General features: G+C 54.4%; 1 protein-coding gene across 3 annotated transcripts in view; it reads right to left on the bottom strand.

Annotated features, from left to right (window-relative positions):
* Positions 1-204: 204 nt before the first annotated feature.
* The window catches only part of MEF2D (myocyte enhancer factor 2D), a 41,282-nt gene continuing 14,171 nt past the window's right edge, over positions 205-27,315 (bottom strand). For 2 of the 3 annotated variants that reach the window (XM_049880789.1, XM_049880788.1), the window contains exons 2-11: positions 17,646-17,836; positions 16,759-16,962; positions 15,129-15,266; positions 13,873-14,083; positions 13,579-13,635; positions 11,629-11,819; positions 9,738-9,867; positions 5,049-5,280; positions 4,249-4,555; positions 205-3,925 (exon numbers count right to left, since the gene is read on the bottom strand). In XM_049880789.1, coding sequence (XP_049736746.1) covers positions 3,914-3,925; positions 4,249-4,555; positions 5,049-5,280; positions 9,738-9,867; positions 11,629-11,819; positions 13,579-13,635; positions 13,873-14,083; positions 15,129-15,266; positions 16,759-16,962; positions 17,646-17,699 — 1,536 coding nt within the window. In that variant the 5' untranslated portion in view covers positions 17,700-17,836 and the 3' untranslated portion in view covers positions 205-3,913. The remainder of the gene's footprint in view (positions 3,926-4,248; positions 4,556-5,048; positions 5,281-9,737; positions 9,868-11,628; positions 11,820-13,578; positions 13,636-13,872; positions 14,084-15,128; positions 15,267-16,758; positions 16,963-17,645; positions 17,837-27,315) is intronic. The other variant, XM_049880790.1, reaches the window with a different exon arrangement.

Consider the following 27,315-nt stretch of genomic DNA (forward strand, 5'->3'; position numbering starts at 1 on the left):
CTTATTGTGTAGAATACTAAGAAAGCATCACCATACAGCACGAAAAGAAATATTGAAAACAAATCAACAGCCACACACTTGGACTCGCCCTGCCCCAGGACCCAGGAGGAGCCTCAGGAGTGTGGGTGATTGTCGGGTTTGGGGGTGGGCACCTCCATGGCCCCTCCCCACCCCTCCCTCCCTCCTTGCCCTCCCCTCCCCTCCCTCCCTCTGGGACTTGAGTGGGGAAGATTGAGAGAATCCAGATTCTCCATACAACATTCCAGCCCCCCCAACCCCCATACAAATCCCATTCCTTCTACCAGCTGCATGGGGAGTGGGAATAAGTGGCAGACAGGAGAACAAGGCGATCCCAGGCTCCATGATTCCTCCTCTCCATGAAAGCCTAAATTCACCCCCGACCCCCCAGGGGATTCCAAAGAGTCAGTTAAAAATATATAGAGATATAGATATTTCTAGATACACTTTTACATCATTTCTGTCTCTCCAAACAAATAAATAATCAGCAAGAGAAGGTGCATTACTTCCTTCCTGTCCAAGGTGGGGAGGCCTGGGGTGGGGAGTCAGGGGTCAGTCTCGCTGCATTGAGTGCACTGTTGGGGTGACAGGAAATGGTGTGTTCTGTTGGGGGTGTCCTCTTGCCCACTGTCCCTGAACGCTGTGGGAAACCTGGGGAGGGGAGGGGCATTGGATGACTCCAGTGGTTACTTTGGCAAATGCCCAGTTCTTCAGAGGAGGGAGTGGGTGGAGGCAAATTTGGCTTGTGAGAGGAAGAAGAAATTAAGTCCCCACTTGAAATCTGGGTTCCCAGGGACTCATTCATCTGGCTGGCCAGGAGCCCCTAACTCCAAGAGAAACCCTGGGATACTGAATTGCAGAAATGTCACACATTCATTCACAGACCAGCCCCTGCCCCACCCAGGGACACAGAAGGACACACAGACATCCACACAGCCACACATGGTAATCAAAAGCCAGGTTTGCCATTACAAGGCAGAAAGCAAAACTGGTGAATATTGCACCATGAACTACAGGAGCCCTCACCCCCACCCCAAGTTTAATGGTGGCCAAGCCCAGCCCAGAAAGCTGGGCAGACTGATGGTGGGAGTAGCCTGAGAAGGGAAGGCCAGTCATTCAATGTTTATTGAGCACCTATCATTCAATCATTCACCCAGTCAGCATTTAACAAGTGCCTACTATGTGCCAGGCACTGGGCAAGGCTCTGGGGATACACGCATGCACAAGACCACACCCTGGCTTCTTCCAAGGCCCTGATCAAATGTCATCAATTCCTGAAACTCCTCCAGAAACCTGCAGGAGAGGTGGGAAGACCGGACATGCTGGGTGCCCAATTAGCGTGGGGGCTAAGCTGCAAGAATGGAAGGATCACTGCCCAGTGAAGGAAAAGCTCCAGGGAAGAAGAGAGACTTGAGTTCTGTGTTGAGTGTCTGAATACTGCCAAGAGGCTGGGTCACAGAGGTGGGCAAAGACAGCTATTTACCATACAAAAAAGCAGGGCTGGCCAGGGGGGAGAGGGCACTCCGGAAAAGAAGACTGTGAGTAAGGTTTGTGGGACTAAGTGGACAATTGTGGGTGGAGGCAAAGGTTCCTGAGGGAAGCCCTGGGAGAGGTAGGGTCATGGGAAGAAGCAGGGAGGGCCAACTAGCAAAACCCCCCTACCTGCACTATTAACAGGTCTGAGCTGAAGGTGAGAGCAGATGAAGGAGCAAGGGAAAGGGAATGGGGCTCAGGAAGGAGGATCACAGGGTTGGAAGGCAGGGCTGTGTGGCTGGGAAACAGCCACCTGTCCCTTTGTAAACACACAGCCAGGCACACACAGGCAGCGATGCCCTCCGAGCTCAAAGCACACAAAGATTTGTATATACCCAGATAGGCTCAGACACACACACAGGTACACCCATGCAACCGCACACACGCGCACACACGCACGCACATAAATACACAGGTACACTCAGACACATAAATACAGATGCCTTCATGAACTCACTCAGGTACTTGTGTGGTCATACACACCCTTCTGCTTCTGGGTCCTTCCCTGCGTCAAGTGTCGGAATACTGCAAGCGGCCGGGTCACAGAGGCGGGCAAAGACAGTCATTTAGCATGGACCCGGGCCTTGTCTAACTCTACTCTCCAGCCAGGATGAAACTCCAAGGGAGCACTGCACCCCTTGGGCAGGAGTGGGCTTGCCTGAAGGACCTGGGCAGACCCCTGCCTGCCTGCCCATGTCACCCCAGCCCAGGTCCCTCAGGGCGGGGGTAGTGGTGGATGGAGGGCTCGGGGCCTGCCCCCTCCAGTTTGATCTTTGATCCAGCCCGAGGTCTCAGGCCCCCTTGTTTCGGCTGCCCCTGGGCCCCTTGGCCACTGCCTCCACTGAGGAGGCAGAAGAGAGGGGCAGACTCGGGAGGGGGGGAGCAAGAACAACAGCAGAAGAATCTCGTCTGTACAGTACGGGCCGTTTGAGTCATTATTATTACAATATACTTTGACAAAAATAGAATCTCATTTCATATCAATACAACAACAACAAAAAAAAAACAGTTTCCTGGACTGTTACACTGCTAACGTTTTTTTCCAAAGGTTGCTATTTACAATTACAGTAGCCAAGAGGGAAGGTGGGATGCGGCCTGGGGGTGGTGGGACAGGAGGTAGCGAGACAATGAGGGCGCCAAGAGCAGGGAGGTGGGGTCAGGAGTGGAGGAGCTGAGAGGAGGGGCTGGGGAGAGGGACCAGGGAGAGGGACCAAGGAGCGTCAGGGAGGCTCATCTGCCCCTCCCTCCCACCCCCACAGACCATCCCAGTGTCCACTCCTCTGGGTATGTGTGCGTGCAAGGAGTCCCCTCACTGACACCTGCCCCTGAATGAAAGGGCTCTAGGGGTGCGCCTACCTCCCTTCTGGTCCTCAGGCCCCCAGGGAAGCCCAAGGCTGACTCTCGCTGAGCCACCTCACTGGAGTTCCTCTCCCAGTCTCCCTGCTGGTTGTGGCCAGCTTACAGAGCTGGTGTCAACTGAGGGATGGGGAGCTATTGCACTGTATATTTAGAGAAAAGGCCGGGGAAGGGCAGGGGCCCGGTTCACCCCTTGCCCCAGCCCTTCTGCCCCTCCTCAGCCCTCTCCTCATGGCTCTCTTTGTCTTTCTCTCCAAATGTGCTTCGAGAGGGGTCCCCACCCCAGGCCCCTCCCTCCAGCCTCTGATTCCCTGGCAGTCCTCTCAGCCAGCACCCGCACACCTAGAGGGTACAGCTGACAGGAGAATCAGTGAGTGTCCTGTGGGTGTGCAGGGGCACTTCGGGGGCCAGGCTGGGGCATTCTGCCCCATGTGCCAGTGGCCATGTGAACAGCCCAGAAGCAGAGCCTCTGATTTCAGAACCTCTGCCTCCCTTTCCCCCTGAAACACAAACCCACCCATCGAGTTAACTTTGGGGTTTCAGTCTATTGTATGGGTTTTTTGTTGTTGTTTGGTAGTTTTTTTGGTTATTTCCCTCTCTCTGGGGGAGGGGGTGGGAGGGCTCCGCTTGCGGGGCTCGGCACCTGTCCTTTCCCAAGGCCTGTCAGGGTCCCCACCCCTTCCTGCAGCATATGTGTACAACGTGCAAAGTGTCCCCCCCTTCCTGCAAAAAAGAGACCCCCCCCAGCCAGTGAAAATGGTGGGGGGTGTAGAAAGAGGGGATGGAAGCATCCCCCTCTCCAAAGCGAGAGTCCAAATTGAAAAAAAAAAATATAATAATAATAATAATAATATAATAATAATTATACACAAATGTAACCATCAACAGGACACGGAGCACAAGAAAGGAAGTGGGGTCGAGCGGGAGGAGCCCAGGACAGGGAGGGGTGGGCGGTGAGATTGTCAACTCTTCATCAGGGAGGCTGAGAGGAGGGGAGTGGGAATCGTCACTTTAATGTCTGTGAAGAGAGGAGATGGAGAAGGGGGTGAGAGGGGGTGGCCTGGGCTACAGGTGTGCACCCCCCACTCCCTTCTCCCCAGGACTCAACGGCCGAGCCAGCTCTGAGGGGAAGAAGTCATTGAGCAAAGGGACTGATGCTGGAGGGGGTAGGAGATTGGCCTTTGTGGGGCAAAAGGGGACTGGTGCTGCCTCAAAATGGCTGGTAGAAGGGCTAGCTGGGCACAAGGCCTCTCAGGTGGGGGAAAAGACAGATTGGGGGCACATGGGACGGTCCCTGGGTGTAGCAGACACTGGCAGACAGGTGGGGTAATGCTACAGTACCCAGGTATCGAGCCGCATCCTCTTCACAGCTGAGCCCTCAGCCTCCTGCTCTGGGGCCGGGCGCAGCAGGCCCAGTGTGGGCCCGAAGTCTCCCCGTCCGTCATCCCGGTCTCCCGTCTCATAGGAGCCCCCGGCCGGGCTGCTGAGACCATCACCAGGCTCAGCGCGGGCAGCCGGGAACACAGCTGGAGGGGGAGGCGCAGGGCTGCGCTCGCGGCTTGGCGACACAGGTTCTGACTTGATGCTGATGTGGGGGTGGGTGGTGACTGTGAGGGCAGCACCCACGTGGGGCAGTGGGCTGCCCGGGCTGCAGGCAGGTGATGGGGATGGGGTACAGGGGATAGAAACAGAGCGGGTGAGAGACAGAAAGAGGTGACAGGAGGTCACAGGACAGAAAGTGAAAAAGAGGACAGACAATGTGGGGGATTGGGTGTGGGGAGGGGGAAAGACAAGTGGATGTAGACAGAGACCAGGACACAGAGGGCAGTGAAGGGAAGGGGATACATAACATTAGTTTTCTGTCTATCCGTCTCTGTCACCTTCTGCAGACCAGGGTCACCCCCACCCCTACCCTGGGCCTGCTGGGGAAAGGGCTCAGGATGGGTCTCCTAGGCCTATACAGGTGACCCCGGGCTGCCTCACAGGCTGTCCACTGTACAACCTGCACAGCCTCACAGATCGTCCACTGATGACAGACGTCCTTGTGGGGAACCCAGCTCTCAGGGGGACCCTCGACCTCCCTTCCCCTGCTCCTCAGCTCTCCCTCCCCAAACATTCACTGGGAAACCTCCCAGACTCACATCAGGTTGCCGAGAGACACGGGGACGAGGTGGGGCTGTTGCTGAGGCGGCTGCTGTGGCGGCTGCGGCTGCTGCGGCTGCTGAGGCTGTGGCTGTGGCTGTGGAGGCTGTGGCTGTGGAGGCTGCTGGGGCTGTTGTGGCTGTTGCCAGGCAGTGACGTTGCCTAGCGACAGCCCCCCAGGTGAACTGAAGGCTGGTAAGGAGGACAGCTCTGCACTGGTCAACTGGTAGTCTGCAGGGGGAGGGGGAATTAGGGAGGGTGAGCCTGGAGGTGGGGAGAGGACCTGAGGCTCTCGTCGGGGAGGTGCCTCCAGGACAAGGGTGGAGACAAGAGGGGGAGTACTTAATGACATACGTGGATAATTAAATATACTCATCAAAAGTCAGTGAAGGTGGCACTCAGAGTTAAAGAAACGCAAATCGTAATAACCAAGAGCTACTATTTTAACCATCGTATCAGCAAAACGCAGAAAGTGTGATCAAACTCAGTGTGGGTGAGGGTGTAGCAAAGCAAGCACTCTCATCCCGTAGGTGGGAGTTTACATTTTTGAAAGGCAATTTTGCAATATCTATGAAAATATAACATGCATATATCCTCTGACCCAGTAGTTCTATTACCAGAAATTTACTCTACCAAACAGTCTCAAAAAACTAGAAAAAGATAACTATATATATACACAAAGATATTCCCGGCAGCATTATTTGCAAAAATCAAACCAAACCAAAAACCAGGAAACATTCTCATGCTCTTATCAATGGAGTCTGATTAAAATCTATTACAGTGCACCCATACAATAGCATACTACGTGGTGCCGAAAGGGAATGAGGTTCTGTTTTTCATATAAGCTCATACGAAAAAATCTCCAGGATAATTACCAAAAGAAAAAAGCAAGATGAGAAGCAGTCCGTTTACAAGGGGCAGAAGAAACAGGAGAGACATAGGTTGATGTTAGCTGAGAAAATGTTGATGGCAGTTCACAAAACTACTGATTTTTATCTTGGGGATATAGGACTGGGGATCAGAGATAGAGGGTAAAAAGAGATGTTTTTTTCCCCACAGTGTTTTACTTTTTTAAAAACCATATGTAGATATCACATTTACAATTTAAAAAAAGAAAGAAGAAAAACAAAAGGTTTTAGGGAATGTCTAATACATGTCTAAGGAGCCTTGGTAGCTCAATGATTAAGTGCTCAGCTGCTAACCGAAAGGGTAGCAATGGCTCTGGTGGGAGAAAGACCTAACGATCTGCTCCTGTACAGATTACAGCCTAGAAAACCCTATGGGGCAGATCTACTTTGTCAGATGGGGTTGTTAGGAGTCAAAACTGACTCGCTGGCACCCAACAACATTAACAATATATGTCTAACTGTCATCCTGTCAGCCAAGACTTTCTGAAGCAGAGAGGAGTCACAGTCAACACCAGGTGAATCCGGGCACTAGAAGCGAATGACTAACTACAATTCCACCTTCTGCAAAGTCCCGAGTTTCCCAAAGATTGTGTCGCAGCAAAGGTTCGAGCTGCTGCGCCCACACACATAAACACACAGGACCCACGGTAGCCACCCAACTCCTCCTGCCCCCAGAGCAGGTGAGCCTGCAAGAGCAAGAGCAGAGGGGCTAAAGGGAAAACGCCTGGGACACAACTGGCTGGGGTTCTGGCAGAGGTCCCCATGAGACGGTGCTCATTATCTTTTTAAATTTCTATCTTAATGAAGAAACTGTGATGTTTACACTGTTACAGAATGAATAGAATCATGAAATGTTTCACAATTTACATCGCACTGTTATGTTTCACATTGCATCCTGTTTGCGACAGTTTAGACAGTTTTGTCCTTGAGGAACACAGGGAGACTGTACTGTAACAGTGGGAGGGCATGTGTTATGAGTGGAGCCCATATCCCCCAGTCATCCCAACACTACACCCCCATGCTACTACACAGGGGTAATTTGCTCTGGCCCTCTGTTTTCATGCAGGGGAGGTAGTATTATCTCTGCAATATAGCAAGGTGTTAAAGGCATGAGCTATGAGGTCAAACTTCCTGGCTAGCTCCACTTACAGGTCACATGACCTTGGGCAAGTTACTTATCCTCTGCCCATAAACTGGAAGCAATAATCCTACCTATATCAATCAGCTGTTTCAAGGACTAAGGAGCTAACACACATAAAGCAGGTAGAACAGTGTCTGGCACATAATAGCTATACAAAAAATTTGCCTATCATTATCATTCCTTTACAAATGAGGCAACTTGCCCTCAGTCACAGAGAAAGCCAGGGGCACAGCCAAGGCTGCAGGTCTACTTATCACCTTTGAATCTATCCCTAGAGATGGCCTATGCTTGCCTCTGGCCTTGTAACAACGTTAGCCAGGGTTCTGACATGCCTATATTTAAAAGGCAGAGTAAGGACAGAACGGGGCCCCTGGTATCAAGTATTTCCAAGCCTTGCTTTACAAACAAGGAAGCCAAGTCTAGAACAGTGCAGTGCCTTGATCAAGGCCCTCACTGAGTGAATGGTAGAGACACAATTCCCAGTTCCCCACTGTTCCTACCACACTCCAGCCCTGTCTATTGGGAGGCCTGGCTCCCCCAGGCCAGGAGGAATGTGGCCCAGAGGCTACCTGGCAGCCCACTCGGTCTGCTACCAGGGCAACTACAGCCAGACCTCTCAGCCAGTGTCAACAAGGGGCCAGGCCCGTCCCTTACCCAAGACATTACCATAAGCCAGAACACCCCCAGCCGGAACTTGAACTGGGGCCAAGGACTGTAAACAGTGAACAACTAAACAGCAATGCATTCGCTGGGGTTTTGTTTATACACCTAGGGTCACCTGAAAACACCTGCTGTTTGAATTGAGATGTGCTGAGCTGCTCCTGTAGCAAGAGGAACTAGAGCCTCCAGTTTCTGAGAGGATGTGAGAAACCCCACACACGTCCCAGCAGGACTCCCAGGACAGGCCCAGGGTCAGAACCTGCTTTCACACCACACTGACAAGTAAAAGTCCAAAGTCTGGCCTTGGTGAGGGCCTGTACTGGGCTTACTGACACCAACCAATCTTCCTCCTGCTCCACAAAGATTGGCAGTTGGCCCCAAGAAGATGGTGTCTCAGAGACTTGGCAAAAAACCCACCACTGTGGGATTCCTAAATAACAACAGCTCCTGAAAGATGATCTGCGTAGCCCTCCACCACTGCCCCACCCCGCCCACCCTCAGGAAGCCGGCTTTTCCCAGAGTCCCAGATGGCAGGGCTGGAAGAGCCTCAGAGCCCTCCTGTCCACCCACACCTCCCACAGATGAGGAGACCGCCCACAGGGCACGGTCATCTGAAGAGCTCCACTCTGAAGCTGCCTGAGGACATGACAACCTGGGGGTGAGTACACAAGCGGGCACACACACAAGGGATGAAGGACTTACAGACACTAGAGTGAGAGGATCCAGACACAGACACCCACGTTAGAGTCTGGCCCCTCAAAATGAAGCAGTTCCTCCAGCTCTCGTACCTTCCACAAGAGGTTTCCCTAAACGGGGCTGGGTTCCAGCTTTATACACATGGGAAGGTGGGATACTGGTGTCTGGAACCTAGCATGGTTCACCTCTGTTGTGGAAGCTTGGTGGGCGGGGCAGGGGGGAGTTTAAGGGTCTTTTGGTCCAGTCTGATCTTATCACAGGAACATCCCTAACTCAAACCATTCACTTGTGGGAACCTGGAAGAAGGCAGAGGTCTCTTCAGCTGGAAATAGCCCAGGTTCCCAGCCACAGAAGTTCTCTCGAACAAGGTGACAAGGCCTTTTCCACTGGGAAATCCTTCCTGACACAGCATCTTGGAGTGCAGGCAAGGATGGCCGAGAGTCACAGACTGTTCCTGGGCAGGTGTGAGTGGGTGACACAGACCAGGACAGCCCTGGAGACCCAGGACAGCTTGAGAACTGGGTGTTCTGTCTGAATTCCTCTACCCAGAGACCTCTCCTGTGTCCTAAGTGACTCTTCGCCTTCAGATCCCCCTCCCAAACCCTCACCAGTCTTCTCCTTCCTTCTTCCTCATCATTGCACCACGAAGGCATCATCAGGCTAAGAGACTCCCTTCCTCCTTCTCCACCTGGAGCCCCCTGGAAAGCTTCTCCAAGAAACTGGACAAATCTACCCTGACCATGCTTCCTCTCTGGCCTCCTCGCCCTCATTCCTTCACTTTCCTCCAGAGAGTCTTGCTAAACTGACCATGTCCCCTCCCCACTCCCCAGTCCTGGAGTCTAGAGCTTGGTCCGCTTGAATCGCCTGCTTAGCCCACCTCTGTCCTGTTTCCTCCTCGCACTGAAGGCTCTTGAGGGCAGGGGCTGGGGCCTCCCTCCTCCACTAGGTCCTATATTAGAAACGGAAGATGCCCAGTTAAGTTTCAATTTCAGATAAAACAACAAATACTTTTTATTGTATATCTGTCTGTAGAACATACTTCAGCATATTTTTGGACACATTTACACTAAAAAATTATTTGTTGTTTTATTTGAAATTCAAAGTAATAGAGCAGCTTGTATTTTTGTTCGCCAAATCTGACAACATTAATTAGGTAGAGAATCTCCCGAATCAAGGGCCTTCCTCAGATGGGGCATCCCCCAGGGTTACCTAACGTTCCTTGTCTGGTCCCTTCCCTGCCCCCAGCTGAAGTGCACACGTACACACGCCACATGGACACTCACCTGTGTTGTAGGCAGTGGGCATGGAAGAGAAGGGGAGGCCCTGGCTGAGTAAACTTGGTGTTGCCACGGAAACCACTGGGGTGGTGAGTGAGTGGGTAGACTGGGAGACCCCAAGGCGCTGGGCATTGTTCTGCAGAAGGACAGAAGTATCTGTCAGCAGATGGCAGATGGGTGGGCTGCCTTATCCTGGCCCTCCATCCCAAGTCTGGGCTGGGGGCCCTCAATCTTAAGGCCCAAGTGGGGTCCCTTAGCATGGAGGCCCCAGAGATACACAAATTCACGCTGGTACATTCACAGAGATGCTGAGATCCATGGAAAGAAACATGCACACATAGATTCATTCAGTCCTACACCCATGCAAACAGGAAGACACAGATGCTGGCACTGTGGGCCCAACACCAAGACTGGGCCTGGTCTCTTTGGGCAGAGTCGGGAAGGGATAGACACCAGACTTCTCCTGCCTAGTCCCTCTGGAGTCTACTCTCCATCCATCACACTGCAGCACACACTCTGGTAGAAGTGTGCTGGCATCTGTGAGAGGAACACGGGGCCTGGCGTGGTGTGTGCCTGCGTGTACGTACACACGTGTGTGGGGCTGTCAGCTCCATCTGCCGCTGAGTCACTTGTTTATTCCAACTCCATGCTGGGGCCGAAACTGCCGCCGTGTTGGCCGCCAAAGCCTGCCTGCCTTTTCCAGCCTCTCTGGCCTCCCGTCAGGGAGTTGGGGAGGGAGGAGCCCCCACCCCACTCCTGGCTGAGGGTGAGTATATGGGAAGAGAGTAAATGTGTGTGAGACAAAGAACGAGTGCCTGTGAGATGGGCTGTGTGTAGGAAAGAGGACAGGAGACAGAAGGAGGGCAAAGAAGCCCCCCACCAAGCAGGACAGCTCTGGCCTTGGCTTGCTCAGCTCCCCCTGGAAAATCAATTTTGCTGTCCAGCTGGCATCCCTCCTCAGGAGGTCCCTGTCTTGGGTTCCAAGAAAGCTCTATGCGCCTGAGTGGTGTTAAGATGGGAGGTAGGATCCAGCCCCATGGTCCCAGGGCCTAATCCAGGCATCCTGGACAAATCAGGGTGGGGTTTCTGAAGCCTGGGGCTGGCCCACTCTCTGTGCACACACATTCAATGTATATACAGAGAAGGTGTGTCTGCAGGAACGCAGCACCGTACAAAGGCACCATGTACACGCAGGCACACACACATGCATGTCTAATTCCCGCACCCCCACCCTATTCACCTCTGTATCCCGCTTGGCGCTGAGCACAGCTCCTGGCAAGTAACCAAATAAAAAACAACACACACTACACATACAGGAGAAAGGACAGGGGCACACACGTACTCCATGCTAGGTGCCTGCACAGCAATGGGCTGACCCAGAATTCAAAACCACGGCACACATCTCACAGCCTCACTTACCAAATCTAAATGGTCCTCAGTCTGAGAGCAGAAATAAAGCGAAGGGGACAGCTGAGTCTCTGGTCTTTGCCCCTGTCCCTCCCGACACACACTTGCCTCTACGGCTCTCCCCAGGGGAGAGCATAAGGAGACAGAGGGGAGCTAGGGAAGCCCCCGACCAGGAAGGATAGGGCCTTCACTGTCCTGATTTCCAGAAGATGCTGTCTCCCAATCTCCACCCATTACGAAATCCTCACCGGCTCATTTCCATCCCTCCTGCTGTGCTAACAAACCACTCCTATCATCCTCCCCATCAGAGGGCCTTCTCTCTCTCCCACCTCCTGTCCCTTTTTACTGCCCTTGAGGCTGTACTTCTGTGCCCCAACCTCTTGTCAGGTCCAAGCCATGCCTGGAAGTCCTAACTGATAGTTCACGTTCATCTCTTCTGCCAGAGGTCTGCTCTTTCCTCCCCCACTCCCCAGCCCCGACATCCACTCACCAAGTGATGCATTAACCCCTTTCCTCCCTGGGAAGTGATGACCCGAAGGTCGGGCTTGCGGCTGGGGGCTCCGAGCTGGGCGCTGTGGGTGGGTGGGGGCGGAGACTTGGCAGGGATGACTTTGTTGAGGCTGTTGCCATTGGCCACCGGAAGGAGGCCAGGGGAAGCCCGTGCACTCACATAGCCATTTCCTGGAGAGTGAAAAGACATAAAAGGCATAAAAGGAAAAGCATGGGCCTACCTCTCAGCCCTGTTAGTGGCCCCCATGGCTTCACTCCTATCACCCAGATCCTCTCAAAGCAATGCCTGGGCTTTCAGTGGGTGCTGAGCTATCTGATTTCCCCCCTAAAATCATCCTGCCTTGGGACTAAAAGGAGAACATCCCTTACTTCCTAATCACTGGGTTCAGCCCCCTACCTCTATGCTACATGTGGTGGGGCTGAGTGGGGGCGCTCTGAGGTCGGTGGGAAGAACTGGAACACAGCCATTATCTCCTGTCCCCCACAAAGGCCAAGTGGTTTTTCTGCAGCCAATCTTCTCTCCACCTTTTCTCTCACCACAGACAGGAAGCCCAGTACCTTCAGATCCCCTACTGACCCGGCCCACAATCATCCAGGATGGAGAAGGGCTGGTGGCCTGGAATCTGGGCCTCTGTGAGGATCCTGGTCACCAGGACAAAGCACCAACCACTCGGACTGCTCCCTCCCCACGAGCCAGGGAGGCTGTGATTTGGCTCAGCACATGACAGCTCCGGGGACACAAGTCATTCCTTGGTGGTGGTGGTGTTACTGGCACTGGGGCACTGATAACACAGCTACCGTCATAATTACATGGGCAGTAACCACCATAATAACTATCTCTCACATTTGTTTCACACTCCACAATCTACAAAGGGCTTTCACACACACATTATCCCATTTAATCCTCACAATAACTGTGCAAGATGGACAAGGCATGTATTATTAGCCCTGTTTACAGAGGAAGAAACTTGAGGCCTGGTTGGAAGAGGTGTGGTGAGTGACTTGTCCAGGGTCACACAGCTGGCTAGAAGCCAAGCCAGGGCTCTTGCTTGCTTTCCATCTGCTGGGCTCAAGGGCCTCTATGTATCACAGTTTCCTCAAGGTTTGCAGGCATTTCTCTGGCCCTCCTCGGAGACGGAGGAATATTTACCCATCCTCCCAGTTTTCTGACCCCAGGACACAATTACCGCCAGGGAGGTGCTGTATGGTACCTGAGGCTGAGCTGGGGGACTCTGAAGGCCGGACATGTGGGGGTGACTGCAGTCAGAAATGCCACCTTGCTCTGTCCCCTAAGTGCACGTTGTGCCCCGGAAGTGTGTGGCCGCCTCCATCCCAATTCCCGGATCACTCTGGGAATGGTAGGAATGTCAGAGTGACGTCAATGGTGACATTCGAAGTCATAGTCACCAAGCTAGACAACGGCACAGGGCAGGAGGGGCTGTCAGCTGCTGGGGGTGGGAGGGCAGCCTTTCCTCTATGGCTTATGGATGTATGATCACAAGTGTACAGCTAATGTTCGGCTATTTCTGTGACAGTGACAATATACACATTTGCGTGTGTGTATATATATGTGTGTGTCTGCCTGTCTGCACCTACTGTCCATATGGCCAACACTAGACATTTCATCTTCTAGATCTCAACCACACACGCCCTGTTCAGCTGGAAATACCTACATCTTCCCCTCCAACTAGAAATGCTGGTCCATTCCCGCAATTTGCCCAGAATTCCTTGAGCCTACATCTCTTCTGATCATTCACATTAATTACTACTACAGACAACAAATCCAGGGGCTTCAAAATCCTGACTCTCTATCCGACTTAAGCCCTGGGCTCTCCCTCTTCTCCTATCTGAGTCCTTCGGGACCCTGGACCCGAGGCCACTGAGCAGGCAGGCCTACCCCATCCCCAGGCAGAAGGGCAGGTGCACTCACCAACAGGGCTGGGACAGGCTCCATTAGCACTGCTGAGGTCTCCCCCCAGCATGGCCCCTGAAGGTAAAACAGAACCATGATGAGCTGACAGGATTTCCTGCTTTCAAAGTCAGTCTTGGGGACTCATCGGGGAGAGGGGACTTCAGGAGAAGGAGTCATAGTCCCTTCCCTCAAGAGCAACACAAATGAGGGAATGCTATGGTGGGGAAAGGGAAATAACTATTGAAAACAGAATTCCAAAGCCCCTACCTCATCTCATCTCCACCTCACCTACTCACCCACCAGTCCACTCACCTGCACTGGCTGGCCGCTGGGGCAGGCCGGGAGACACACTGTTCCTCTGCAGTGCTGGCTGCTGGGGGGATAGGAGCCGAGGGTCCGTGAGGGATGACGTCACCAGGGAAGGGGTGACCAGGGAGCCGCTGGGATTGCTGAACTGAAGTGAGCTCTGATTGGACACGGGCACCGTAACAGGCATGGCAAAGTTTGGGGCTGGAACAGCTGACTGGATAGAAAGATGAAGGGGAAGGGTCAGGCCAGGTCAGCTCCTCACCCAAGACCCACTTTGCCTGGGAGGGCAAGCAGAGGTTCTTCTAGTTTCTGGGCTGCGCATCCTAGGGCCAACAGCTCCCTCTCTCTGCCCTGGGCCCTCTTAGAGTCCTGCCTACCACTCCCACCAAGGAAGAACATTGGTGGGAATGCTCTGGGGAGCTAGCTCTGGCCCAGAGAACGAGAACACAGCTCTGCTCACCACAGACAGAACCAGGGACACCTGGAACCTCCGAGTGGAGGTGGGTTAGTCCTCAGCCAGGCAGGACACACAGGAGCACGTTAGAGGCCCTGAGTACAGACCCAAACTCACACACACAGCAATTAGGGGCCTGTGCCAGGCATTGGGGACATTCACTGGCAGTCTCTCATCCCTCCAGCCTAATGCAGAAGGAGTTCTCATCCATCTCACTGCCTTCCCCTTGAGCAGTCTTTGTTTTCCCTAAACAATCTTGGGTGTTCCAGGCTGGGGACATCAGAGCAAGCCCAAGGGGCCCTCTCCCCAGAAAAGACCTGGTCAAACAGCACACTCTCTACTTTCCTGTTATCTAAGGGTCTCACACCATCTACACACTTCTTGCTGGTGAGGGACACATTCCAGGCCTCTTCTGGCTTATACTCCATCCAAGATGAATCCCAGCAGGGGTCACAGGTTTATCATGACCAAGGTCAAAGATTCCTCAGTGGTCACCAATAGCCCCAGCATGGCTCAGTGCGGAACACCCATCAGAGGCAGCCGAGAGGGCTGGGCCGGGCTGCAAAGCCACACCATGCACCACAGGGAGGCTCTGCTCCATGCGACTACTCACGGCCAGTCTATAACTCTGCATCATTTTATCAAACTCCTCGTCTATCTTTTTATATTTCTCCTCCGTCTGGGGGGTCAGGGCAAACACCTCGTCCACCTCAGGGCTCTCACATTCCCTGTGCTTCTTGTGCAGCGCCTGGGGGGGAGGGGCCGGAAGGAGGGGGCCAACAGAGAGAGAGTGAGTGGGGCTCACCCCATAGCGCCGGAAGAGCCCGTCGAGCTCCTCGCTGGCGCGCCGGTACTTGTCCTCCAGCAGGGGGCTCTGCTCCAGCGAGTCCTCCCCGTCGGGCTCCGGGCTGTCGCAGCCGTTGAAGCCCTTCTTCCTCAGGGTCTGTAACCGCACTGCTGTCAGTGGGGTAAGTGTCCCTCCCATGCCGGCTTCCCCTGAGGTCCTTCCAACCCTTTGCTAAGACCCTACCCCCATGCTTTCCCCCAATCTCCTTCGTCAGAGCTCCCCAGCACCTCCCCAGCCCCCTTCCTCAGAGTCACCCTCCCATCCCCACTGACAATGCCTCTTGGGGCCGGAGGATCTGGTTGGCGGGGGGAGGCATCAAAATACCCTGGTCACATGGGAAGTGGGCCTAACCCAGCGGATGCAGTTGGCAGGGAGACATGTAATTCTAAGACGATAGGTGGGGAAGGGGGTCCATGGGGGATGGGCTCAGGGGCTGACCACCCTTTGGCAAGCTCTGGTCAGAAGGCACTGAGGACTCTCCAGGGAAGGTAGTCAGGGCTGGCTCTGCCCTTCTCAATCCCTGGGCTCAGCTTAGGAGAAGAGAGACTGACCCTGGTTGCAAGAGTCCCTGCGGACACACACTGGCAGCAATAGCGGCAGAAGGAGACAGAAGACAGAAAAAACAAAATGCAGAAAGACAAGGAGGAAGCCAGCATGTACTGAGTTCCTACTGTGGGCCACCGCTGTACGATGCCCTTGCCGTCACACCCGAGCATCTCACATATACCCACTGCTGTGATCTGAACAAAACTGACACATCTTCGTGGGTCTACAGAAGACCCCAAAGCTGTCCTCTCCCATGGTCAAAGCATCTACATGTACTTGTTACGTCGTTAAAACGAATGTAAATTTTACATTCTAGTCTAGAGTAAATCGGTTTTCTCTGATATAAAAATAAGGGAAGTTCCTCCAAATCCTTGAATTAAATTCTCACTCCAAGAAGATGGGCCTGTGGCTTCCCGGCACCCTCTTCACTGGCACAGAGGTGCCATACCTCAGTGTGAGCAGCAGAAACTGGGCTGGTCTCGTTCAGTTCACACAACACCCTTCAAAGCAGGTACTGGCCCTATTTGTGGAGGTGGACACCAAGGCCTGAGGAGGCTAAACCATCTGCTCATAGCCAATAAAGGCTAATGCTGGATTCCAAAGCCTGTGTCCTCGACAGCTCACAATGTCGGCTTTCTTTGAAACAGAAAATAGAGCCACAGGGACCCTCACAGAGCAGGAAAGATGGAAACAAAGAGGGGGATAAAGAAAGGGAGACAGAGCAGACCAAAAGCTGGAGAAGGGGAGAAAGAGATAGAGGGAAATAAAACCTGAGAGAAACAGCGGAGAGGTGTTATGTCATGCCTGACGGACATGAAGAGAGCCTTGCAGAGCTGCTGGGGTGGTGGTGGGCGGGTATGGCAGCCCCACCTGATCGCCCAGGAGGCCTCTCCTTCCTCCTTGGGCCCTAGGTTTGTATGAGAGGATGTGGGTTTGTGTGTGTGTGCACACAGGTGAGGGGCAAGGAGGGCAGGTATGCACACACGTGTGCCCAGGCAGGTTTCTGTGTACGTGCTACATGGGCACGTGTGTGGGGGCCCACCTCGATGATGTCAGCGTTGGTGCGGCTCTCGTGAGGCTCATTGTACTCCGTGTACTTGAGCAGCACCTTGTCCATGTCGGTGCTGGCATACTGGAACAGCTTGTTGGAGTGGTTGAAGATGATGAGTGCGATCTCACAGTCACACAGAACGCTCAGCTCGTACGCCTTCTTCATCAGCCCGAACTTCCGTTTGGTGAATGTCACCTGCAGGCGGGCAGGTGGGCGGCCAGGTCTGGCTCAGTCAAGGCCTGCCCAGGAGTCCCAGCCTACAGGCAGCAGAACATAGCCCCTGCCCTCAGGAGCCCCCATTCTCAGGGTGACACATCCCTGGCCTTCAGGCGCCCCCATTCTCAGGGTGACATAGCCCCTGCCCTCAGGAGCCCCCATTCTTAGGGTGACACAGCCCCTGTCCTCAGGAGCTGGCATTCTCAGGGTCCAGGGAAAGAACGGGCCAGCACTCCCGTCAACACATAGCCAAGACACAGCTCAGAGCCAACTCACTGAAGGGAGGAGATTTAGAGGAACAGAACCCCATGCTTCTGTGGTGGAAGCTGGGAAGAGGTCAGGATTGGGGGAGAATAGGAGGGTGTCTTTTGGGAAAGGAGGGGAAGGACTCATCTTGGAAAAAGAGGAGGTGCCCAGGTACGGCCTAAGGCTCGCATATGGCTCCTGCGTGGGGGCACAGGGCCATCTGGGAATCCTGGGATACAGGGTTCCAAGAGCTGCAGGAAGGTGAGGGCTCCTCTTCTCTCGTCTCAGCCCTTCCCCTTCCATAATACCCTCTAGAGCCCCCTTCTTCCAGGAAGCCCTCTTGGAGTGCCTGAATGGAATGAAGGCAGAGGCCAGCTCCCTGCCCTCACCCACTGTGTGGCCCCAGGGCCCCTCACCTGTCGGTTCCGCTCATCGGTGATTCGCTGGATCTGAATCTTTTTCCTCCCCATCTTCTCTGAGGGTCTTCAGTGCTAGGGAGGGGAGGGGCTTGAGGGTAGTGGATCTCGGCACACCTTACACTGTGATCATGAAAGGTCTGGGACCAGTGCTCAGTTCATGGTCTGCAGCACACCTTCTGGACAGCCTCCTGGGAGGGGAGGGTCACGAGAGGACTATCAGCTCCCACAACCCCCAGCCCTGTTCCCTGTGCACCCAGGCCAGCCTCACAGCACCCCTGTGAAGGGCTGGCAGTGTCTGAACCCCATTCCCAAAATGAGGAAACGGCAGCTATCTGAGGTGATGGCCTGCCACAGCCAAGCACAGGCTAACATTCTCACTCTGGGCTTAGGACTGGGCCAGGCTCTTTCCACTGTCACTTCTGCCTCTCAGGTTCCAGGCCAGAGTGCGTGGAGCTCCCTAAGGGTCTGGGTCTTAGAGAACCCCCTCATCTTCTCCCCAGATCCAGACTGGTGTGGAGACACCTGGGTTGCCCAGCTGCCCCTCCGGCATAGAACGGTGGTTCCCATTCTAGAGCCTGGTGCCAGGATGTGAGTGTCTCTGGCACCTCTGGTTCAAGAACATATCAGAGCAGGTTGAGCAATGGTCTTCAGGTCTCACTCATGAAACCCTGGGGCCTGAGGTTCCACAGTGGGACCCAGGCCTGGGGAGCTCCTACCCTACTTCGGCCAGAACTCTATGCCAGTCTGCTGAATTCAGTGTCCCTCCGCCTAAACTTTCTGTCTGAAAGATGAGTTCTACCGCTTTAAATAAATAAACAAATAACCAGCCAACCCACCCCTTTAGATCAGTGGCAGGCCTATTTTTTTTCTACAAAGGGTTATATAATAAACATTTCAGGCTTTGCAGGCCATATAGCCTCTGCGGTAATTAGTTAAATCTGCCGCTGTAAACGTGAAAGCAGCTATAGATAATATGTAAGTATATGAGTCTGCGTTCCAACAAAACTATATTTACAAAAAGGGGCAAGAGCCAGCTTTGGCTCAGGGGCCATAGTTTGCCGACTCCTGCTCTAGAGAAATGGGCTCCAAGTCTAGAACGTTAAGCTCAGTCTAATGGTAGTGTTTCCCAGCCTTGTTCACCCTGAAGCACAGAGAAATGTTTAGGGCCGGCTGATATACACTGAGGAGGCTGTTGGCAGCCAGGAGGGTGCAGACACCAGGAGGGAACCCATGTTAGCACACCTGTAACCCACTCATGGCCACTGGGTGAACGGCTCAGATTCCAGAGCCAGGATGGGAAGAGGGCCCCCGCACGCACCACTCCAGGAGGTACCGCAGATGGGAGGGGGCATGAAGATGGCAGCCCAGCCTGGGCCAGAAAAGGTTGCATGATCCCAGGTGTGGGCAGTGCCCACACAGACTGGGTGAGTACTCGGGGCTGGAGAGGCCCAGGGCAGGATGGAGGCACCAGATGACCGCAGGGCCCCTGCAGCCCTGAGATTTCAGAAGTCCTTGCATCAGAGATGAAGCTTTCCGGGAGATGCTGGAGGAGGGCAGTGAACATGGGGCCCATGCCTTCTAAAGCCTCTTTGGTTGGGTCCTGGGACGAGCCTAGGCCACAGAAGTCCAGCCCTCCTCTCTGGAGCTCCCCCTCCACAGAGCCCCTGCCCCCATTCAGATTCTGCTGCAGAGTCCAGGAAGTAGGACCCCAGCCTCTGTCTGAAACCCCCCTACCAACATGGACAGCGACGTCATTGGAATATTTGATGACAGACAAGAGAGTCACCTCTAAGTAGGAACCTGCCCCCAGTTCCCATTCGCAATGGCTGCTCAGTTTCCCTGGAGCCTTTCCAGCCCCACTCAATGCGTCCCCCAAGGTACCACAGTGGATGCAAAAATTCAGCCTTGGCGTCTGGGCCATGGGGGTAGGGGAGGGAGAGGCAGGGAATCCGTGGGCTCGGGAGAGCCAGGAACACCCCCTCACATACACACCCTTTCCCTTTACCAAGACCATCTCTCAGGCTTTCCCCAGTCCAGTTGGAAAGAAAGCTTCTGCTCCGTGCAGATGTCCACAGGAAACACTGCTGCCCACCCCTACTCCTAGAAAGAGCCTTCTTTTTCACATTCTAACCTGCGCCCCTCTCAATTTTCTCCCCAGAGAGGCATCCAAGCACCCTCTTCCTGTTTTCCTTGTTCCCAAGGTGCTCTATGGGCCCTGGGCCTCCTACAGTCTGCCTCACGCACAGCCTGGGAAGACACCAACACCAGTTCAGCCAGTCCTGGGTTGCCCACCAGGCATCTGGGCCCAGACCAGCTCCAGCCACACCATGTCTTGCCTGCGACTCCAATCTCTGCTAAACCCCAACTGCAAAGGGGTCTGTGGATTTCTGCTCTCCTGCTTCCAGTGTAATTCAAAGGCAGTATTTTCTAGAGCTACAATGTTGTGGGCCTGGTAGGAAAGGGTGGCACATGGGGGACAAGCGGGGTGGCTGAGTTGGCTTTTTAAATGGGATTCTCTGGCCTGGCCTTGAAACCCCAATCTAGACTGATGAATGCAGTATCTACTGCGCTCCTCTTGGCTTACAGCACCTACCTTCCCTTCCTCTCCAATTTTACTATCTGTCTCTTGCAGCCCTTTGTTCATAAGCAAACTCTTGCTGAGATCTAACCTCTATCAGCTTATGGCCAACAATGTCTCTTTCTCCAAGTTGGGGGAGTGCCCTCTCTTTGCTCTCATGACCCTCAGAAAAGTTACTCCTGCAGTCTAACCTCCTGTCTTTGGTTCCCCCAATTATTTACTCTCAGAGTACCCTGTTCTTTTCTTTCTGGCACTTCCTACAACTGCAAATAATTACAATTCTGTGCTTCTGTTTAATGCTGGACTCCCCCTAGGAGGCTGAAGTTTCATGAGGGCAGGAACCACATCTGTCTTTTTCACCACTCTATCGTCTGCAAGAAAGAGCTCAGGAAACATCTGTTTTAGTGTTGTGACCCTGTGGGAAGTCCCTCTTACAGTCTACCCTTCATCAGTCCTGCTGCAGTACCAGCTGCTCTCACTCTATCCCCTGTGGAGGTAGAACCCTTCCTCTCCCAGCTGCCCCTGAAGTTTGTCTGTCTGGACACCCTCCAACCACCTCTGCCACCCCAGTCTTCAACCCTCCCCCCTCTCAGGTTGGCTGGTGCAGCGGGTGAGACTCTAAAGTCTTCTAAGGAGCAGCCCTGAGCACATGGAGATAGAGAGGATGGGGTTGCTCAGGCAACTGTCTCCTGGCAACAAGCTCCCTAGCTGATCTCCTACACCGCCCCCCCCCACCCCCGCCTCATGCTGGGGGAGCTAGGAAGCGAGAGGGATCAGGGATGAGAAGGCAGGGAAGCCACAGAGGCCCACTAAGCATCCTCTTAAAGAACAAAGTCAGGGTTAAAGAGACCAGGCCCCATCTATCTCCACTCCCTGTCAAGGTAGCCCAAAGCACTTTTTATAATCCCACGCTTCCCAGGGCCCCTTCCCCACTGCTGCTCCCACCCCTGTGCCAAGACTGCCAGAGAAGGAGATGCCCCTGCCCTGGGCAGTCCTTCCTCTTATCTAACCACAAGCCCTCCGGCAAAGCAGGCTCAGTCTGTAAGTAACGCCTTTCCCCCTCTGCTCTCCATTGCACATTGTTGCAAGCTCTGGTGCAGGAACATGAACTCAACCTTGTCTCTGAAGGAAAGGGTGGCTGGGGCCTGGGTCGGCACCAAGGACCCCAAACTGACCCCTTCCGAGCTGTGGAGGCCTGCCTGCCCAAGCTTTCCTCCTATCCAATTAGGGAGACTTTAATGAACACCTGGACCTCCTTAATAAGCCCTCTCCCTAATTACCCCACCAACTGCCAGGAACCAGAGGCCTGGGCATCTGTTCTCCAGATGTGAGCCTCCCCTCTCCTGCCTGGCCTGGCCCATTCTTCTTTTCCTTCCCAGTGTGCTTCTTCTCTAGGATGCCTTCCCAGATGACCTGGCCCTTGGTTACTCCTCTTCTAGCCCTCTCTTCTGCACTATGCCTGCTATCTGGAACCAGGGTTTAGGAGGGCATCAGACTGCCATGGAGACAGGGAGTCCACCAGGATGGCCTTCCCTCAAAGGCTACGGCTGTTCCTGACTCACTCACTCCTGGGCAAGGCTGGCAGGGCAGGGCTGGGCAGGGTGGACTTCCTGCAGGCTGTGGAGGAGGCAAAGGTAGGGCTTTCTCTGATAGAGAAAGGAGCAAGGAGGGAAGGCAGGCAGCTGGGCCAGACCCCAGGAAGGCGGGCATAGACCCATCCTCTGTGGAGATGGGTGGCTGCAGAAAAGCCTCCAAAAATGGAAAATAGGGAGGATATAGGGCAGGAGGAGGGGCTGAGGGGACCAGAGACTGGGAGGTCCCGAAGGAACACTAAATCAGTTAAAAAAAAAAAAAAGTTGTCATCAAGTCAACTCCGGTTCAAGGCAACACTATACGTGTCAAAGTAGAACTGTGCTCCACAGGGTTTTCCAATGGCTGATTTTGGGGCAGTAGATCACCAAGACTTTCTCCCAAGGCCCTTCTGGGTGTCCTTGAACCTCGGCCTTTTTGGTCAGCAGCTAAGTGGTTTAACCATTTGCACGACCCAGGGACTCCAAAAGGACTCTAAGACACACATTTTTCCAAGCTCAGCTACTAACTCAGTAGGAACCTTAGAGTTGTATTTACATGCAAATTAGAAGCAGATAACATCCAAATGTATCCTAAAGGGGGTCTTGGTTTGGAGGTGGTATGGAGGAAGAAACAGGCCCTGGCCTCCCCCCAAAGTAACACCTCTTGGTACCTGAGCAATATTCAAACCATTCTCGGGTTTCAGAATGATGCTATCTCAGTTCCTGTGTAAGGGTGTCCTGGGGCCAGCTGGGGGGGCAAGGGGGTCGGTAGGGGCAGCCTCCCTGGAGCGGCAGTTGCAACAGGGCTGAGCAGGTCTGCCCTTCCTGGGGAGCTGCAGAAGTTCTTTCCAGTGGCTGGCCTCCACCCCTTTCTCTCCCCCTGTTATCAGGGGAGTACCTGCCTCTCCTTCTCCCCTACACCCTTACACCCACATATGCTCTCTGTCCGTGTGGCCCAGAGGCTCAGAGGAACCACAGGGCATCTATTTCCCGAGCTCCCACATCAGCGCAGGTCAAAACAGAGCAGATGCCCAGACACTGAGTGTGTGGCCCCATGTCACAGAGCAAACCCCAAAACCAAACCTGTCACTGTCCAGTCGATGCCAACTCATAGCGACCCTACAGGACAGAGCAGAACTGCCCCATAGAGTTTCCAAGGCTGTAATCTTTATGGAAGCAGACTGCCACATCTTTCTCCCACAGGGGGGCTGATGGGTTCGAACCACTGACTGAGCACTTAACCACTGCACCACCAGGACTCCTCTGTCACAGAGCAATGGGCCTCAATCCTGCTCTTCCACACAGTGAAGAGAGGGTGTTCTCATTAAGCGGGGCCTTCATCCCTTCCTCCCAGGCTGCTCAGGGCTGCAGGCTGTGGACTGAAGGGGAAGGCAGGAGGCGCTGGAGACAGCTGTCATCCCTCCTCCCGCCCCTTCCCCGTGGCTGGGCTTCAGGGCATGAAATAAGCAGCAGGCGCTGGGGGAGGGGGGTGACAATCCAATCCACCTGTCACCCCCACAGTCAGGCGGCCTCAAGCAGCCTGCTCACTAACGAATGAGGAGGCGTGGGTGAGGCAGACACACAGAGGGGGATGGCAGAGGGGGACAGACATACAAACGCAGGAAAGGAGACCGAGTCTAAGAGGAGAGCAGTGTGTGGGACAGAGACAGTGATGGAGACAGACCAGGAGGTGGCCAGAGGAGAGAGGCAGGAGACCAGACAAAGACTCAGAGAAGCAGGGGAAGAACAAGGGGCAGGTTCAACAACTGCTTGCAGAATTCTGACTGGAGGGCTGGGCGCTGGGGGCATAACTTGAAAGGATACCATCCCTGCCGTCTCAGAACTTGCAGTGCAGCCAAGTGACAGACAAGGGAGGGGCAGGTCCCACCCAGGGCAGGGAGTGTCACAGGGGCTCTCTGGGACCTGGAGCAGGGCCAGACAGGGCCCAGAAAGGACCATCCAGGCTCTTGAGGCTCTGTTCAGAGTGGGCAGAGATGAGGGCCTAGGACCAGGGCTGCCCAACTCTGCTGAGGTCCAGGTTCTCAGCCAGGGGCCCTCTCAAGCTCCTGGGCACTGCCTCCCTTCCCAGCTCCCGCCCCTGCCAAGGGCTTCCAGACTTCCTAGTCATTCTCTGAACCTCAGCCCTGGAACCTCTTCCCTCTAAGCAGAGACACTGCAGAGGAGCTCTGGAGGATGGAGTGGAAAGATGAACCAATGACTTCCCACAAACACAAAGAGATGGGGCCCAGGCAAGGCGGTCTGGGGGCATGTTTCAATGGTTCACAGCCCCTGGAGCACACACGTGGAGCCTTTTCTCCCCAACACTGCACTAGCCCCAAAGTGGGCATTTCTCCTCCAAAGTCTAATAAATAAAGGCAGTGCCTGGGGCTCACATTGTCTCTGCCTCCCAGCGCCCCTTGGCCTCTCTCTGGCCTCCCGCTTACCCTCCATTCCCTCCCGTCCCTCGGCTCCTCCTCCCCTCTTCCCACATGGCAGCCTCTCTCCTTTCACCCCAGGGTTCCTCTAGGGTCCCCAGCCCTAAGCCTCCTCCCTTCAAGGCTGTATCTAGCAGGCTTACTACTCAAACCCCTGGTTCCCACCATCTCCCCCTTCCTCAGGGACTCCCCTCCCCCAGCCCCAGCAGCCTCAGGGCTGGGCAGGGGCTATTTTTAGCCTGGGCACTGAGCTAATTTTAACTCACCGACAGGGGACCTGGGGGCGGGCTGGCCAGCCTGCGGGGGAGGGGAGGGCCAGTTCAGGAAGGCTGGGGCTGGGGCGGGGGTGGTCTCAGGTCCCAGGGGCCCTAGGAACTGCAAGTGGGGGGTGGACACAGCGGACACAGCTTAAGGGACAGGAACCAACTTGCCAAGGGGAGAAGCCGGTATGGGAGGCAGGGCTGGGAGCCCTCCCCACAGCTTCCGCTGGACAACTCTCCTGTGCCCCACCCTAGGCTTCCCACCCTCTCTTCCCTGGCAAACCTCCTGGGATGGAATCATCCTGTTCTCTACCCAGGAGATGCCTTGAGGGTGGGGGGCTGTCTCCTGAGCCTCCTCTACTGCTTCCCCACCCTAGCTTGTCCTTCCTGTAGTCTAGCGCTCATCCTTCCTGTAGCAGCTATGGGCTGTATGGCTCCCTATGGAGCCCGCAGACCTCCTCCCCAGGTCCCAGCAGCTCCTACCCCAGCTCTGGCCCTCCCCTGGCAGCTTGTGGGCTGGCTCCTAGGCACTCCCCTCATGTTCCTGGAGCCACCCAGCCTGTTTTTAGGAAGTATTTGGGGGCAATGAGATTGAATCCTAGTAAGAAAAGGACAGATGAGGCAGGGCAATGAACAGCCCAGGGAAATACAGGGGCTCTAGAAACCCTTGTGGCACAGTGGTTAAGAGCTGCGTCTGCTAACTAAAATGTCGGCAGTTCGAATCCACCAAAGTGCTCCTCGGAAACTCTATGGGGCAGTTCTACCCTGTCTTATGGGGCTGCTATAAATCGGAATCAACTCGATAGCAACTTTTTTTTTGTTTTAGGCTGGGATTCTGGATGCCTGGGTTCTAGTCCCTGCTCTGGCTTTTTTGTTGGGTTCTAGTCCCTGCTCTGGCTCTATCTAACTCACTATGCGAGTGACCCTGAACAAGTCACTGCCTCCTCCAGGCTTCATTCCATGGCCTTTAAAATGGGCGGGGGGGGGGGGGTGGGCAGGGAGAGGTCGAGAAAATGAGTAGACTAAGCACCCAAATGCCCTTCCAGCCCAGATACTCTATTCCTGTGCTCTTTGGAAAGGCCCAAGATTCCACAGAGAGGTTACAGAAGAGTTGGTCTCATTGGGCCCATCTGCCTCCAGCTGGGGGAAAGGGGCAATGTGGAGGCAAGGAGAGAGCAGGAGTGGGAAGAGGGAGTGCTTTCACAGTCAGCCAGGGCAGGTGCCAGGTGGGGCACAGGAGGTCCTCAGGGCAAGGGTTCAGCCACCCCAAACCCCTTGCACACGTGAAATGCCTATCAGACCCAGGGCTTGGGGCCATCTTCTCCTGGTAACTAGGCAGTGACTGGCCCAAGGTCACCATCATGTTCCTTGGCAGGGTCAGTTCTGGAACCCACGCCTGAGCCTCACTTCACACTCCACCCCAATAGGCTGAGCAGCAATGACTCATTGCCACTCATTTGCATGGGGATTTGCATAGTGTCTCTGACCTTATTCCTTCAGGCTCAACTTCCCATTCCAGGACTATGCCTCCCCCACCCAGCATCCCTGGGTACTTAGGGACCCCAAGTGGGGTTCTTAGCACCCAGCCCACCCTTCTCCAGAAAACCTTCTTGAATTAATAAACACGCCCAGAGGTACTGTATACAGTGCTCAATCTGACAGGGTCCTCTACTCTTGAACAAGTTCCCAAGGGGCAGGAATGCTGGAGGCAGGTGGATAATTGTGGCCATCTTACTGTCTGGGGGCTCCGCAGGAGAAGAGTTCCATTCTCCACCTGAGTGCCAAGGTTGGAGCAGCAGGAGAATGGGGGCGGGCTGTCCTTTACTTCTGCCTCTATTCCCACTTCCAAAACCCACCCTCAAAAATGCAGAATGAGGGGAAATGGCCTAGTACAGCAGGCAAGACAGGTGAAGACTACAGAAAGGACTTCCCAGGGCTGAGTCCCTGGACTCAGAGTAGTCTCTGGGGCTTAAACTCGCTCTGTCAGAAGGCACCTAACAAAGCATGGGCAACTGGTGACATTTGGGGCGGGGGGGCATGGCTCTGGCATTACACTCCAACCAATGGGAGCTGGCAGATAACCAGTCCCCTGCCTCCCTTGAAGTCTGACCTCCATTTGTCCAGTCCTAGTATCTACATTTCCAGACATACCCTCTGAGACAGTGAAGCCCAGCAGTGGTCTCCTATCCTGGGAAGTCCTTCCTGCTATCTAACCACCATCCCTCCCACTGTAGCCCACCCTTCTACTGCAACCTAAGCCTGTTTCAGTCATCTACATGAGAGTGGTGGACAGGGGCCCTTGGCCATCAGAAGCCTCTGCTGAGGAGAGGTGGGGCGGTTGGGACGGTTAGTATGTCACCTTCCACCTCCCCACCCAACTTCCCTCTGGGGTCTCAGGAGACAGAAGTGAAAGTGGCAGCTGGGGCCTTGGGGGCGGGTCAGCTTGAGAGCCGTTGGGGTGAGCATAATGCCACAGTGCTGGGTCTGGGCCACGTGCCATTGCAGCGGGTAGGCTGATGGTTAGTCCAGGGGAGGGACTTCCCATGGAAATGAGGGTATGGGGTAACGATGGGGTGTGGGCCCCTGGCCAAAGGAAGCACAGGCTGAAAAGGAATGAATTGAGAGAAACAGGCAGTGGATGATCCCAGAAGGGCACTCTCTTCTACAGTAGTGGTTTGTTCCTGGTTTTAAGCAGCAAGATTCTTTCTTCTCATCCAGAGAACAGACGCAGGGCTGCCCTGGCTGAAGCAGATGCTGAAATGTGAAGGCAAGGAGAGAGGAGAAGGGGCCTGAGGCCTGGGCCCTCAGAGTGGACAGCACCAA

This window comes from Elephas maximus, chromosome 3, assembly GCF_024166365.1.
Source record: "Elephas maximus indicus isolate mEleMax1 chromosome 3, mEleMax1 primary haplotype, whole genome shotgun sequence".
In the NCBI taxonomy this organism is placed as follows: domain Eukaryota; kingdom Metazoa; phylum Chordata; class Mammalia; order Proboscidea; family Elephantidae; genus Elephas; species Elephas maximus.